At 54.8% G+C, this 14,267-nt stretch overlaps 1 protein-coding gene across 5 annotated transcripts in view; it reads left to right on the top strand.

Moving 5' to 3' along the window:
- Positions 1-14,267, top strand: part of DPP6 (dipeptidyl peptidase like 6) — a 944,937-nt gene that overhangs the window by 904,624 nt on the left and 26,046 nt on the right. For all 5 annotated transcript variants that reach the window (XM_027051282.2, XM_027051281.2, XM_027051278.2 and 2 more), the window contains one exon: positions 4,540-4,587. In XM_027051282.2, coding sequence (XP_026907083.1) covers positions 4,540-4,587 — 48 coding nt within the window. The remainder of the gene's footprint in view (positions 1-4,539; positions 4,588-14,267) is intronic.

Raw genomic sequence — 14,267 nt, 5'->3', positions numbered from 1 at the left:
ACAGATGAGGGAGAACCCAGGAGAAGCTTCTGCAGCAGCAGTAAAGAGATAAATCCCTAAACAGCACAGGGACAGGCCCCAGCACGGTTGTGGTGGACGAAGGGCAGGAAAGGGCAGTTTGCAGTCACACACACACACACACACAACGCAAATGTCAAAGAAAGGCGAGAAGATGGCCCACTTCACTCAAAATCTGAGAAATGTGCATTAAACCAATGCCAAGTACTGTGTCTGCCCACTGGAGCCATTGTCGTAATGCAGACCCCCCCCCCCCACCATGAACTGTAAGTTAGAGAGCTTGAGTCTATATCGACTAGGACTCAGATGCCTCTGCCTGAGGCGGTAGACGGCTGCCCCATGTCTCACGCATAACCCCCCGGGACCCTCCCCATCACCACGTGACCCCAGCCCCCCTCGAGAGAGGTCCCTTCCCCTCTGTTGGCCAAAGGCATGAGAGCCGGTGAGTATGACGGCAGGGCCCGGACGCTTTAGGAGCCCCCGTGTGTCCCCCTTGCTCACCTCCTCCTGCTGTGACCCAGTTCGTTCCCAACGAGGGCTGGGAGCTTCAGCCTGGGTCCCAGAACCAGGACACCACACGGAGAACCCAGTGTAGCCGCGTGTTTACCAGGACGTGACATTAGCAAGAAATAAGCTTTCATTTTTTTAAGCACTGAAGGTAGGGGCTCTGTATTTGGACCCTGAAGCTGGTTTAGTGAAAGCTGACCATAAAACCTTTCAACACAGCAGTCGCAGTGCTGGTAGCTAGCTTAACTGACGGTCTCGTCCACGCGCAAAGATACGAGCGAGAGAGTTTTCTGCAGCGCCGCTTATGGTAACGAAGAACAAAAGGAAACAGCCTAAATTTCCGTCAGCAGGGAAGGCACCAAATAAATTGTAGTATGTATACATTGTTAATTATAATGTATATAATATATATTATCTATAAATTTATAATATATAATATAAATTATATATACAATTTATATATATCATTTATATATATAAATTATATATACATGTATATATATCCATATAATGGAATACTACACATCTGTTACAACTTTTCAGAATTACTTACATAATTGTACATTGCAGTATTTACCGCAGTATTTACCATTCAGCAACTTCATGTCCTCAGGCAAGTTTACGTTTTTCATGTTCGTCCACGTCAGCAGGTGTGGATTGACTCATTCATTTCGTGCGCTCTCCAACCTTCTCCGTGTGAATGCCCTGATTTAAGCCGCCCCGTCTCCCACTAGGGGTTAGCTGGTCCACTGTTGCTCAGGCACAGGTGCTGTTGAGAAGGACCTCCTTACGCGCCTCCTCACGGGTGTGTGCAGGGGTGTGTGCAACGGTGCTTGCAAGACGCTCGGCCGTGGAGATGTAGGCCGCACAGCACCGAGCATCGTCACCTCTCACGGCTGTGCCGACTCCAAACAATTGCTCACTCGCGTGCTGCCCGTTTGGCCCCATCTCCAGTTGCTGGGCTACGATGTATGTGACAAACATGAGATTGTGGACACAGACCATGTGACAAAAATGTCTTTTAATTCTTTTAATGCTTATTTGTTACGTTGAGAGAGACAGACAGACAGAGTGCCAGCAGGGGAGGAGCAGAGAGAGAGGGAGACACAGAATCCAAAGCAGACTCCAGGCTCCGAGCTGTCAGCACAGAGCCCAATGTGGGGCTCGAACCCACAAACTGTGACACCGTGACCTGAGCCGAAGTCGGACACTTAACCCACTGAGCCACCCAGGCGCCCCGCAAAAGTATCTTTTAAGTGCAGAAGGATGATAAGTCACCTCAAGGTAACAGTTACCTCTGGGAAGGGAGGAGGCTGAGATCAGGGAAAGGTGGACAGGTGCCCTCAAGTCCATGTTTTATTTAAAAACAAAAACAAAACACTGAGGCAATAGGGTTCGGCCTTAAGATTTGACAAAGCTGCTGGTTTCTATGCAGGTGTTTTTATGTTACTTGAACCTATTTAAAATATCTGTGTGTGCAAATATGACCACATATACACAGAGAATCATCTTAAGACATTTTGGAGACATTTAGGTCACCTCTGGGAAGTGGGGGTCAGAAGGGTATTTCACTTGTCACTTTATTCCGTTCTTCAGTGTTTGCATTTTTTTTAGCAACATATATCAAGTTAATGAATTAAAAACTGAGGAGGGATGAGTTTCTTACTGTGTGGGTTAGATGGAAGGCTTCAAACTCTCAGAACCTGCGTTTTCTCATCTGTAAGATCGACTTTGGAGGGCTACTGTGAGCGTTATGAATTACTCATATCAAACATCTTGCAGAGTGCCTCTACATAGTAGGCACTAAATAAATAATAGTTGTTTACATTATTAATCAAAATGCAGGATACGCTCTGTATGCGAATTTACTCCCCTGAAACGTGCAGAGGAAATAGATGTAGTGTCTTTATTTCTCAATAACTGATCTGTTCTTCCACATGAGCTCCCCATGGGGGAAAATGGATCTTTGAGCCGGGAAACTTAGTTCGATTCAATAATTTAAACCCACAGCCAGTGTTTAAACCCCTTTCAGTGAGGGCTGTCTCTTTAGATTTAAACACCTAGACTCTCAGATCACTGCTGCCTGCGCCCCTGGGGAGATGGTGTCAGATTTAGCAAACAAAAATACAGGACATGCAGTTCCCTTTAATTTCAGGCAAACAGCAAGTAATTTTTTTTAGTGGTAAGTCCCAAATACTGCATGGGACATATTTATACAAATATATATATATTTGTATATGGCATATAAATATATATTTATATACTGTAGTGTTTATCTGAAATGCCCATGTGATTGAATATCCTGCATGTGGTTTGAGCAATCCTATCTGTGGGTCAATGGTGGAGGGGGCATAGGGGGGAGAGGGAATAAGGCCCCAGGGCCTCCCGGACTTTGGATGTGCATTAGACAGTGTCTGGGTCCAGTCCCTGGGCAGTGGACAGGCTCTGAGTTCCGTGGCTGGTGCGACCCACAGGCTGTGTCTCAGCTCAGCCAGGGTCTGGGGTCTGAAGCCCCTTTGTTTTTCTGGCACATCCTCTTTGGGCCCTGGACTGGGACCACTCTTTAGCCACTGCAGTGGGGTCTTTAAGCCTGACTACAGTGGGATCTGTGCCAGGTTTTGTGGCTCTCAATCGAGCCACTGGTCTATGGCCCCAGAGAAGCACGCAGAAGATACGATGACCCCAAGGAAGCTGAACTCCAGCCATCTCTCTCCCCAAACAGTCCATGTTCGCCTCCGGCTCAGATGTGGCCCATCTCTGTGAGCTCATAGCGTCCCAGAGTCCCCAGCCTGAAGCAGAGAGCAGGAAACAACCCGACAACCATGTCCCTGTGATGGCCCCTTCTCTGCCCACCCGCTTCCCACCTGCCTTCATTGTTCCCAGTCCCCCAGGATCACAGGGCTCCTTCCTGGACACTCTGCGATCACCACTCAGCACTCACTCCATGAACACGTAGTCAAGTACCCACTATATCCCGAGTACCATCCAGGTGCTAGAAATAACGGCAGGAAGACGGCATCTCATTTTGTCCCTATAAATTCCAGAGCTTACACTGTGGTGCAGTTGAACACGCGGACAGTGAGCAAGTTCTGAAAATTTCTGTTATAAGGACCCAACTTTACAGAATGTGACAGTGACGTCTCTAAAGGGGAAGAAAACAGGGACAGGTAGGGGCTGGTGGCATGGTCATGAGAGGTGCCCTTTCCCATTCGGTGGCTGGAGAAGGCATTTGAGCAGAGACTTCAACGAAGAAAAAAGCCATGCCAGCGTCCGGGGGCAGAGAGAATGATACGCGTCCTTCAGAATCTGCACAAGTCCAGCTGGCTGGAACAGAGTGGATTCGCAGAGCGGGCAGAGAGGAGATCGCAGGTGGCCCACCTCATAGTCTACTTTCAAAATGATATAAAAATAATTTGGGAAGCCCCTTGTGCTTCCTGGACTCTCTTCTTGCTCACAGAATAAGGCTGTTGACCATGGACTGAAGCCAAGGAAGTCTGTGCCTTCCCTCACACTGCGGGGCCCCGGGCTCCCTGGCAGCCTGGAGCTGGGAAGCCGCAAGCACGGTTCCGGGGGAGACGGACGCACGGGCGAAAGTCTACAACATAGCCCTGCTGTGGTCGCGAGTGTCTACCAGGTGTTCCAAGAGGCCAGCGGAGGGGATGGCTTCTCTCGCAGGAAGCCGTCCAGGATTGGCCGCTTGAGCCGTTCACTCGAACTCCGCGCACGGCGTGTGATTTGTGTCGGCGCAAGGACCGTGGAGCGGGGAGGGGGTGAACCAAGTCAGGCTCTGTAAAACGATGTGAATGCGTTTCTGCAGCGGGAACATAGGGAGTTTTCATCGGGCCCCTTGTGATGAACGAGGGCCCAGAGGAAGACAGACAGCCTGCAGTACAAGGGCCGGTCCGGGCCCGCACGTGTGCAAGCTGTAAGGAAGGCTGGGGTTCTCTCCTGCTTCGGCTACACTAACAACCTTCTTTCTGTTTCTTGTCTGGCTCCCCCTCCCTACCTGCCCAGGTCCTGGAGTCCCCACGGTGACAGTGCACAACACAACGGATAAGAAAAGTAAGTGCCTTTTGCTCTTTTCTGGAACCTTCCCGTGCCGTGGCAGAGAGGAAGCTGAGCCTTGTGAGAGAGTCCAGCCCACGGAGTCCTGTCTGGAGACCCAGAGATGGGGATGTCTTCGCAGTTCAGAGTGACCCCCACGGCTGGCAGTATCGATCAAATGTCAGAGCCACCCAGACAGAAGGTGCCCCCGCCCCACGAGTGCTGAGGCCCGGAGGCCACCACGACCATGCAGGGCCCCTGCGTGGGGCGCTCAACAGGGCCCACGGCCCCCAGCTCCTCAGTCTGGCCCTCCCGACCCTCCCCTCCTCTTAGAACCTCCCACTGGGGGCCAAGGCTCCATGGGTGCTTTGAGACTCACCTGTCCTTGTGGCCGGGGGACACCCTCACAGCACGGAGGGGCTTCACGTGCATGCCGCTGCAGGGACGAAACTTTCCAGAGCCTCTTGAGGACCTCCCAGCACATTTTTGCTTGAGGGGACCCCGTGCAGGTTGACACGCACATACAGAGGTCTGTCCCCTTCTTGGCCTTACTTCTTGACCTTCCTGTCCCCAAGGAACCCTACTGCCTCCTTCCTCCCAACTCCTCCCTCCTTCCTACCGGGGCACCACCTGCCTCTGCTCTGTACCCTGCCCTCGAACAGCAAGTCAGACCTGAGGCCCCGATGGCGGGGTGACCCTGCACGTCCCTCGAGTGTCACGGCAGCAGGCCGTCAGTGACTCTGACTCCTGTCTCGGTGGTAGGGCTTCAAATGGCGCTGGCGAGGGGGAAAGTGTGGAAGAGGGGGTCTCCTGCCGTCTGTTTAGACACTGGTTAAAAAGTGGTCAAAGTGTTCAAAAGTGGGTAAAAGATTTATTTCAAGAGACAGCATTTAGAGAGTATTCCCAGATAATGACAGTATTCCACAAAGCTCATCAAATAATGACTAGAAATGCAAAATTAAAAAAAAATCAGAAATAGATTTTTAAAATCACTTAAATGTAAAAAAAAAAAAAAAGACAAAAAGAGGGACATCAGATGGTTACAAAACCCACTCAAAACACTTGTGTGGCCCTCAAAGGGGAGAAGGGAGGGAGGGGGCTGCGTTGGCCTCCCTGTGTCCTGGGGGGGGCGGGGGTTCAGGGCGAAGGGTGCCCGGCCCCAGGCCTCATCTCCAGCACGACTGGGGAATGTTTCTAGGAGCCTGTGAGGTTTGGGGGTCTGGCCACACATCCAGTAGGGACACGGTTTGACACAGGATTCCCTGGGCTGCACCCACCTCCCCCGCCTGCCCACAGGCTGCCTGCTCTTCCCAGCACGAGGGCTTGGAGAGTCCTGGGGAGCCTGCCCAGCGGGTCGGGCCAGGACCCCCACCCCAAGGCAGGTGTCTGTGGGATCGACAGACACGGCCCGCATGACAGCCCTCGAGTGTTCATGCCAGAATCTCCTTAGCTACGGATTTCACCAGAAAAGATGGAAGTATTTCACAAAGCCTCTGCTGGGGCATCCTTTTTTTCTGACGAAAACATGGATTGTTCCATTAATACAAGAGGACATAGATAATTTCCCGATATTTCATGAAGTTTTTCCCTTCTTAAAAATCTACAGTCTGATGAAAACTGAATGAGGTGCGTGGCCAGCGGCTCCGCCCCAGTGTTGGTGTCTTGCTCTCAAGGCCACGCCGGGTCACAGAGGCCGTCACTCCTGGGGGATGGCTGGGTACAGAGCACGTGGAACTATGCACTATTTTTTTTTTTTTAATGTTTGTTTTTTGAGAAAAACAGAGCATGAGTGGGGGAGGGCAGAGAGAGAGGGAGGCACAGAATCCAAAGCAGGCTCCAGGCTCTGAGCCATCAGCACAGAGCCCGACGCGGGGCTGGAACTCACAGATTGTGAGACCATGACCCAAGCCGAAGTTGGACACTCAACTGACCGAGCCACCCAGGCGCCCCTGCCTTTTTTTTTTTTTTAATCTGTGGTCTAGTAAAAACAGAAAAACATCTCTAGGCTTGCTTTTTTGTTTTTCTTTTGAAGAAAATTAATGTGTAGCCCTTAAGAAAGCCATTCACTTAAACACTCTTACTTGGCTGGTTGGAAGACGCCACTAGGAATCTCTCCTCGTCAGGGGTGATGCGGTGCCTGCTTTGGGGGAGGCCTTGAGCCTGCAGCCACGGCCAGGCCTGGACGTGGTCTCGCCTCCACGGCTGCTGAGGGCCGGGCGGGCCACGCGTGCGTCGGGTCCGATGCCAACCAGTGCGTGGGTTCCCGGTTTCCCTCGGGCCCACGTGGGGAGGAAAAGGAAGCAGATTTACATCTCAGGTGCTTAACAACACTGATAAAACGGTTTGCGTCTGCCATTTATAAAATCTGGCGATGTGCGTGCGGGTAAAGCGCTTTGAGAGAGGGTTGGGGCGAGAATTCACCACGTGCCCTGCAGCACCCACGGTCCAGGAGCGCCCCCAGGCTAGGATGGTTCCCTAATTCTGCCGGGAGACCGCACGACTCCCCGCCCGTGTGGTTGCTCAGCTGTGCCGTCAGCCGCGAGACACTGGAGATGGCCGAGCCCCCTAACTTCAGGGAAGCATTTCACTGCTTGGGTTCGAGTGCCACAGCCGCGGCTGATCGCCCGACCAAAGAGAACAGGAGCTAGAAGGACTGTGTCCGCAGCGCGCGTTTGGCGTTGACGTGGGTGCTCCGGTCTTCTCCGCGTGCCATCGGGCAGTGAACCTGAAGGTGCCACCGTTGTGCTCTCTCTGCGCGAAGTGCCGGTTGATGGGGAACCAACGGCCTTTATAGGGCACGACGACGCGTGCAGTTCCTTCCGGCCACGCGCACTTCACAACGTTGCCTGCAGCCCAGTTCGCACTCTGGCGAGATGCCCGTTGCTGCGTCTGCACTTCTCGCTGTAGCTCAGAGTTTTCCGGAACGTGGGCATAAGCCGCCAGGCTGCACAAAGAACGACTCTGTGGTTGAGTGGCTGGAGGCACCCACTGCCCAAGAGGAGCAGAGCGGTTCATCCGGGTCTGATTTATGTTCAGACACGGTGGTCTGAGGGGAGACGGAGAGGCCTCCCGGATGCCCACCGCCCCCCACACGGTGCCCACAAGGCTGTCCATCATATTCATCCCTGTGGGTCAGGACGTCAGACCTGCACAAAGGCTTCTTTTAAGGTTTTTTTTTTTAATGTTTATTCATTTTTGAGAGACAGAGACAGAGCATCAGTGGGGGAGGGGTATAGAGCAAGAGAGGGGAGACACAGAATCGGAAGCAGGCTCCAGGCTCCGAGCTGTCAGCACAGTGTCCGACGCAGGGCTCGAACCCACAGACCGAGAGATCTTGACCTGAGCCGAAGTCGGGCGCTCGACCGACTGAGCCACCCGGGCGCCCCAAAGGCTTCTTTTAAAGTAGAAGAACCTCGCGTGTCAGCTAGGGTCTGGCAGTGTCACGGAACCCTAACACAGCAGTTGCTTCAACGGGACGGAACACGTTGCTGTCTGTGTGCATCCCCGTCTGCCACGCCAGCTCCACAGTCATCATGCCCTCCTGCCTGCCCCACCGCTGGTCCAGCTCGTCACTTCCACCCTCGAGTGGCTTCGTGATGCAAAGTGGCCGGAAGGTGGAGAGAGGGCAAAGCACGACCGTCCCTGCAGGCTGGCTTCCTGCAAGGGCCACCCGCACGCCCGCGTTCCTGTTGCCGGTCACAGCTTAGTCCCGCGTCCCGCTGGCTGTGGAGAACGCACAGAGATGGCTTTTGTCCTGGCTCCTTGCACCTCAGAGGAAGTCGGGGTTTCGTGGCCGAGCGCTAACAGCTGCTGGGAGTGCCACCACCCAAATCTTCACGTGGGAGTCTCCCGGGGCTTCCGTCCCAGCGCGGCGCACATGGGGCGCTGGATTCTGTCCCGGCTCTGGAGGCTGCGAGTTCAAGAGCGAGGTGTCAGCAGGCGACTTTGTTCAGAGGCTGTAAGGGAGAGTCTGGTCCAGGTCTCTGCCCGGATTCTGGTGGCTTCTGGCAATTATGGGTGTTTCTTGGCTTGTGTGAGAGCCAGTCTGCCTCCTCACACGGCCTCCCTGTGTGCATCCCTGTGTCCAAATGTCCCCCTTTTCCTAAGGACACCAGTCGTATTGGATCAGGGCCCCTGATGGCCTCAACTAAACTTGTTTCCTCTGCAAAAACCCTCATCCCAAATAAGATATGGGGGGGTTAGGACTTCAGCATCTTGGGGGACACAGTCCAGCACACGACACAGCAAAACAAAGGTTTGTATTTCACTCACACAAAGTTCAGATGGTGTGATCCTTGTCGCTCTTCTGGGAGGAACCTGGGCTTGCAAGTTCCTTCCAGACTGTGGCCCGTCATCATCACCCCAGCTTCCGGCCACGTGGATGGGAAGAAAGAGAAAGGGAAGATGCTGTGGGTCAGGACATCAGACCTTGCACAGCCTAGCAGTGGTATGCAGCATTTCCAGCGGCCAGAACCCCCTCACGTGGGCCCGCCAAGGTGCAAGGGAAGCCCAGGAAGGAGGGAGAGAGGCCCGTGGTGCCTCCTGTCACCATCACAGGACGAAGGAGCATGGGTCTAGGATGCCACTGGCAACCTTTGCCAGTCTTTGAGAGAAGTGACTGAGTGCAGAAATATTGGCCAATTTTGTATAGATCACTCTGCCTGCACAAGCTTGTCAGATACTTCCCTGAGCCAGCCCATGGAGTGCTCTCCAGAGGCCCCAGACTGTGACAGAGGTGCTCGTGCTGGAGGGGTCCCTATGAGGGGGCTGACCCCACACACACCAGGGAGGGCTCTCTGACTGTGGCCGTGAGCACCGCCTGGGGACGCAGGAACACAGGAGGAGAGCACAGAGCCAGCAGGGGAAGCTCCAGGGACAGATGGGTGGTTATGGGGGCGTGGGGCCAGGGACCCGCTCCTACCCGCGTGAGCCTGGAATCTTCTGAGGGCACAGAAGACAGAAGACGTAATAACAGACCTAAACAGAGAGGCACATGTTGGCCAGTGCCTGGCGTGAGCAGGGATGCGAATCTTGGGGTCTTTGTCAGACCCCCCAGAGTCAAGGTCCGAGAGACCTCGATGAAGGGTAGAGATTTGTGGACTTTTCAAATTTGGTAGGGATTGGGATTTCTGTTGTTTTTGTGATTTTCTTTTAAAAAAAATTGTCCTCATTTTCCCAACTCTGCTGTAGGAATTCCCGGATAAGAAGCGGGCTCCGTTTGGAGCTGTAGGCAGGACGAGGGCTGAGTGTTGGTTTGTTTGACGCACTGGGCGTCAGGTGGCCGTGCATATGGGGCTCATCACGGAGAAGAAAGGAAAGCTGTTTCGTTCTGGAAATCCCAGATCTGGGAGTTAAAAAGGATGATAGGCAACAACTAATCGAACTTCTTCACTTCCAAGGCTGGAGGTCGGAGACCCCGACAGCTGCGGGCCACAGAGCTCCGGAAGGAGTGTTCCTCATGCCCCATGTAGATGGCGTGTTGGTCCCACCCACTCAGCAGCCTCAGTGCTCATCCCTCGGGGCTCCCTTGGTCTGAGAGTCCCCCGTGTCCTCAGCAGAAGCCAGACCCCACGGCCTCGGTAGTCTGATGTGACACGTGATGCCCAAGGGCTGTGACGGTCACAGGACCGTCGCATAGTGCATGATGAGGCTCTTTTCCTTGCTTCTCATCAATAACCCGTGAGAAGGGCGGCCGGCTCCATTTCACAGATGACAAAACTGAGGCTCGGATCGCGGGAATCCCAACAGCTGATGCGTTATGTCTTCTGGAATTCTGACTGTTGAAGAGCAGATTATCTGAATTCTTCAAGGAGACGGTGGGAAGTGGGTTTAAAAAGAGAGAAAAGAAGGAAGAAAGGAAAGGGAGAGTAAAAACACCAGCAAGTCGCAGTGAACCCTCTAGTCTGCTCCGCGTTCTTAAAGATGAGGTAAAATGGGAAAATGTTCCAATTTCACGGCTCACTCAGTGAGAACATTGATGGCAAGCCTGTTGGGTGCCAGCCGCCAGCGTGGGGCCCAAGCAGATGACGTGACTTGAAAGTAAGTACCAGAGCAGGAGACCCCATGCCTGGAACCCCCAGCTCCTCCTGCTCCGTCACAGAGGGTGGCACCGCAGACGGGCCTGGGTCCTCCTGGACAGAGAGAACCAGAAGCTGCAGGTGTGGTAGCATATCGGACCCCGCGCTTGGGGTCCCAGCCTCGGGTTTTGTCGGCGGGATGTGTGAGAGGCTCTTTTCTGTGCGTGTAACTTTCAATGCGTCCTCTGACAGAGCTTCTCGCCCCATCTCGTCCCCAGCCGCGTCGCCGGCACAGAACAAAGCGCTCTCGGTGTTTGCGACACTGGGTGGGTCCCTCTCCGTTGAGGAGTCCGTGGGGGGGGCCGGGCCCCTGCCTGGAGTGGGCGGTGGTCGAAGCTGCGGGTCCACGAGTGTGACCCCTGCTGGGCCGGGACTAGCCGACCGCCCTCACGTGCAGGTGCGCTCCAGGTGAGCTGAGTTCTTTCCTTCCAGGCGCGGCACAAGGTGAAGGGTGGGCAGGCGCCTCTCATCTGTAGTCGCAAACCCAGCCTGCGGTCCCGCATCCTCGATGCTGCCAAGCCCCACCCCACGCGGGCTCGTTATGAGTGATGCCGCGCCGGGAATATGTTCTGGAAACTTGACCTGGCCAGGGGCCCAGAGAGTAACCGTGACGTCCACGTGACTAGGCCAGCACTTAGGAATCACTTGCTATGGGCCCGTTCTGTCCTCACGTGACAGTCTGCTATCACCCCCATTTTCCAGTTAAGAAAATTGAGGAAACACATGCGCACACATGCACGTACGGCTAGAAAGCGGTGGGTCCTCTTTCCAGCCTGGCCTTTGCCTCTGGCCCACCATCCATTGGCCTTGCTGTCAATGCGGCCTGAGGGGCTTCCGCAGATCTAGTGTTCTCCATCTGGTGCCCACGGTGAGCCGGCCGGGAGACCCATGCTGGCCCCCTTTCCCGCCCGGAGGAAGAGAAGGTGCTGCTTCTGGGCTGGAGCAGGCCGGGAAGTATTCTGTGGGCTGGAAGGACTGAGCCCTTAAACTTCAGCTTCTGGTGCTGGCCACCGAGTGCCCCATCGTCGTGGCATTCACCATTTTCAGCGTGATCGGGGGGCCATCTCATCCCGTGGCCAGCCCGCCCAAGGGCTTTGCACACGGTATCCTGCACGTGCCTCGTTATAGCAAATTACCGGATGGCACCGCCTCGTCCAGGACCAGAACCATGGCTCGCTGACCCCAAGCACATAGTCCTGACCACGGGGGCTCTCTCCCAGACCCCAGGACGCAGCAGCTGGAGACGGCTGTGCCGTCACGATAGTCTAAGCAATGTGCGGACAATCGCAGATTCCCTGATCACAGTTCCCCAAACCACCCCCGGCCCTGTCTGGCTCAGCGCCAAGCCCCTGGCGGTGTTTGAACCTCATGCTGGCTTTGGACAGGGCAAGCAGAGCGACACAGCCACCTCGTGCGTCAGGAAGGCCGTTCCACCCGGCTGTGTGGAGGGAGACGGAGATGTGGGGGTCTGCGTGCCTGTGGCAGTGGCGGGAGGGCCAGCCGGCTCTCCGGAAGGCGGCTTCTGGACAGACTGTGGGAAGCCAGGACTGCCAGCTAACGTGAGGCCTGTGCTCTTCGACCGTGACAGGCACGGAGGGTGGGGGCCACAGGAAGGCCGCACGGCAGGTGGCGAGACGGGCCCTGTGAGGTCAGGGGTCTGGCTCTGGGCCGATCGTTGCATCCACTCCAGCCCTGCTCTGAAATTTGAAATTACTGTTTCAGAATTCTTTGTCCTTCCTCCTCCTCCCCCATGACCCCAGAGCCACCCTGGGAATATTTGACTTCTCTCCCTTTAGAAAATCTTATCTACGAGCAGAGCCTGCAGGGTGTTCACAGATGTGACTCTGAATTATTTAAAAGCTGTTTCCTTAAGAACGTAATTATGCCTGGGACCAAAGTATACTCATTTGATGCCTGGGTATTCAAACAACTTAGGTACTGGAATAGAAAAACCAACAAAACACAGTTAATGCGTGGCTGGTTGTAACGTAAGTAGGAGAGGGAGTACCACTCAGCTGTGTGGATGCCCTGTCGGCAATCGTGGCGCCCTCCCGGTCGGCTCCCTGGCCAGCGGGAGGAAGTGCAGGGGGCATAGTGTGTGTTCGCAGGCAGCACCCCACAGCGTGTTCTTTACATTGTTTGTTTGTTTGTTTGTTTGTTTGCTTATCTATTTTTGAGAGTGAGAGACAGCACAAGCGGGGGAGGGACAGAAAGAGGGGAGACGGAGAATCCCAAGCAGGCTCCACACTGTCAACACAAAGCCCGACACGGGGTTCCAACTCACAAACCGTGAGATTATGATCTGAGCCGCAGTCAAGAGTCAGATGCCTAACCGACTGAGCCACCCAGGCTCCCGCACAGCATGTTCTTGAGTGCGTGCTGGCAAACCCCAGGTGACCTGGCTGCCCAGGCCCACTGCCTTACCAACACTCACGGACAGGATTCTCTTCTTCCTCACGTGGGTCTTTATCAAGATGCAAAAGCAACTCCCCCTGCAGCGGACATCAAGACAGTCCTTTTCTGAGATCGTACGAGACGCCAGCTGCCTGGTAGCCTAGCCTTGCCCACATGGTCCTCGCTGTCTGGGAGCCACCCTGGCCCCTCTGCATCTTTTCCTTTGTAACCGCCCACAGACCACATCCTCTGTGGCCCGCCAGTCAGAGGGGAGACGGACGTCAGAGAGACCAGGAGCCCCAAGCCTGGAATGACCCATTCTGTCAAACCCTCGTTGTCTGTGTATCCGGAAAGTCTTCTGGATCCCCAGGACTCCACACAGGCAGCCTTTGTGGGGGATGGAGTGATCGGATTTACAGATGGGTCATTTTAGACCAAAATACGGCACGTTCAGTGAGCGAGCGTGCGTGTGGTCGACCGAGAGAACGGCACACAGCCAGCCTCCCAGCCCTGCCTTGGCGTCCTCCCTCTCTCCCTCCTAGGTCGCTGCCACCCCACCCACCGCTGCACCCAGAACTACGTGGCAGTGTAGTGCATTGTGGGGAGGGGGCCACGTCAGCCCAGGCAACACGCAGCCCTTCCTGATTAATCCCATTCACCTGCCTGGCCAGATGCCAGTGGTTGTGCCAAAGATCAGTTCATTCACAGGGACTCTGCCTTCAAGTTCCTTAAAATCCTACTGAAGACAAACCTAGAGCAAAAAGGCGCAACTGTTACCCGACTGTGTGACAGTGACTCTAACGACCGGACATTCAGCGTTCAGAGAAAGGAGATCTCCGGGAGCACAGGGGCGCCCGTGCTGGCGTGGCGTCAGCCTGCACTGGTCCGAGCCGCACGGCCCTGGGGCGGCCGACCAGGGGCAGGTGCACCCGAGGAAGCCGTCGGCAGTGTGCCAGGACAGGCCTGGGCAGTGAGAGGCACAGGAAACCCATGCAGGGCGATGAGACCACGCAGCAGGACGAAGCAGACGCCTACTCTCCGTGCACGTGCTCTCCTGCGTTCCACCTCCTACAGAAATACTGGGGGGGGGGGGGGGGGAGCGGGCTGTTCTCATGGTCATCAGGTCAGTCGCCTGTTGGCTTCTGTTAGATTCTGGTCACATTTCCCCAAATTCAGCCAAGCGGTGATGCCCCCACTGCTTCCCTGAACCAACAGAGTCCGCGAACC

The sequence above is a fragment of the Acinonyx jubatus genome, chromosome A2 (genome assembly GCF_027475565.1).
Source record: "Acinonyx jubatus isolate Ajub_Pintada_27869175 chromosome A2, VMU_Ajub_asm_v1.0, whole genome shotgun sequence".
NCBI lineage: Eukaryota > Metazoa > Chordata > Mammalia > Carnivora > Felidae > Acinonyx > Acinonyx jubatus.
The sequence above is the reverse complement of the archived record's forward strand: the minus strand, read 5'-3'. Positions and strand labels throughout refer to the sequence as shown.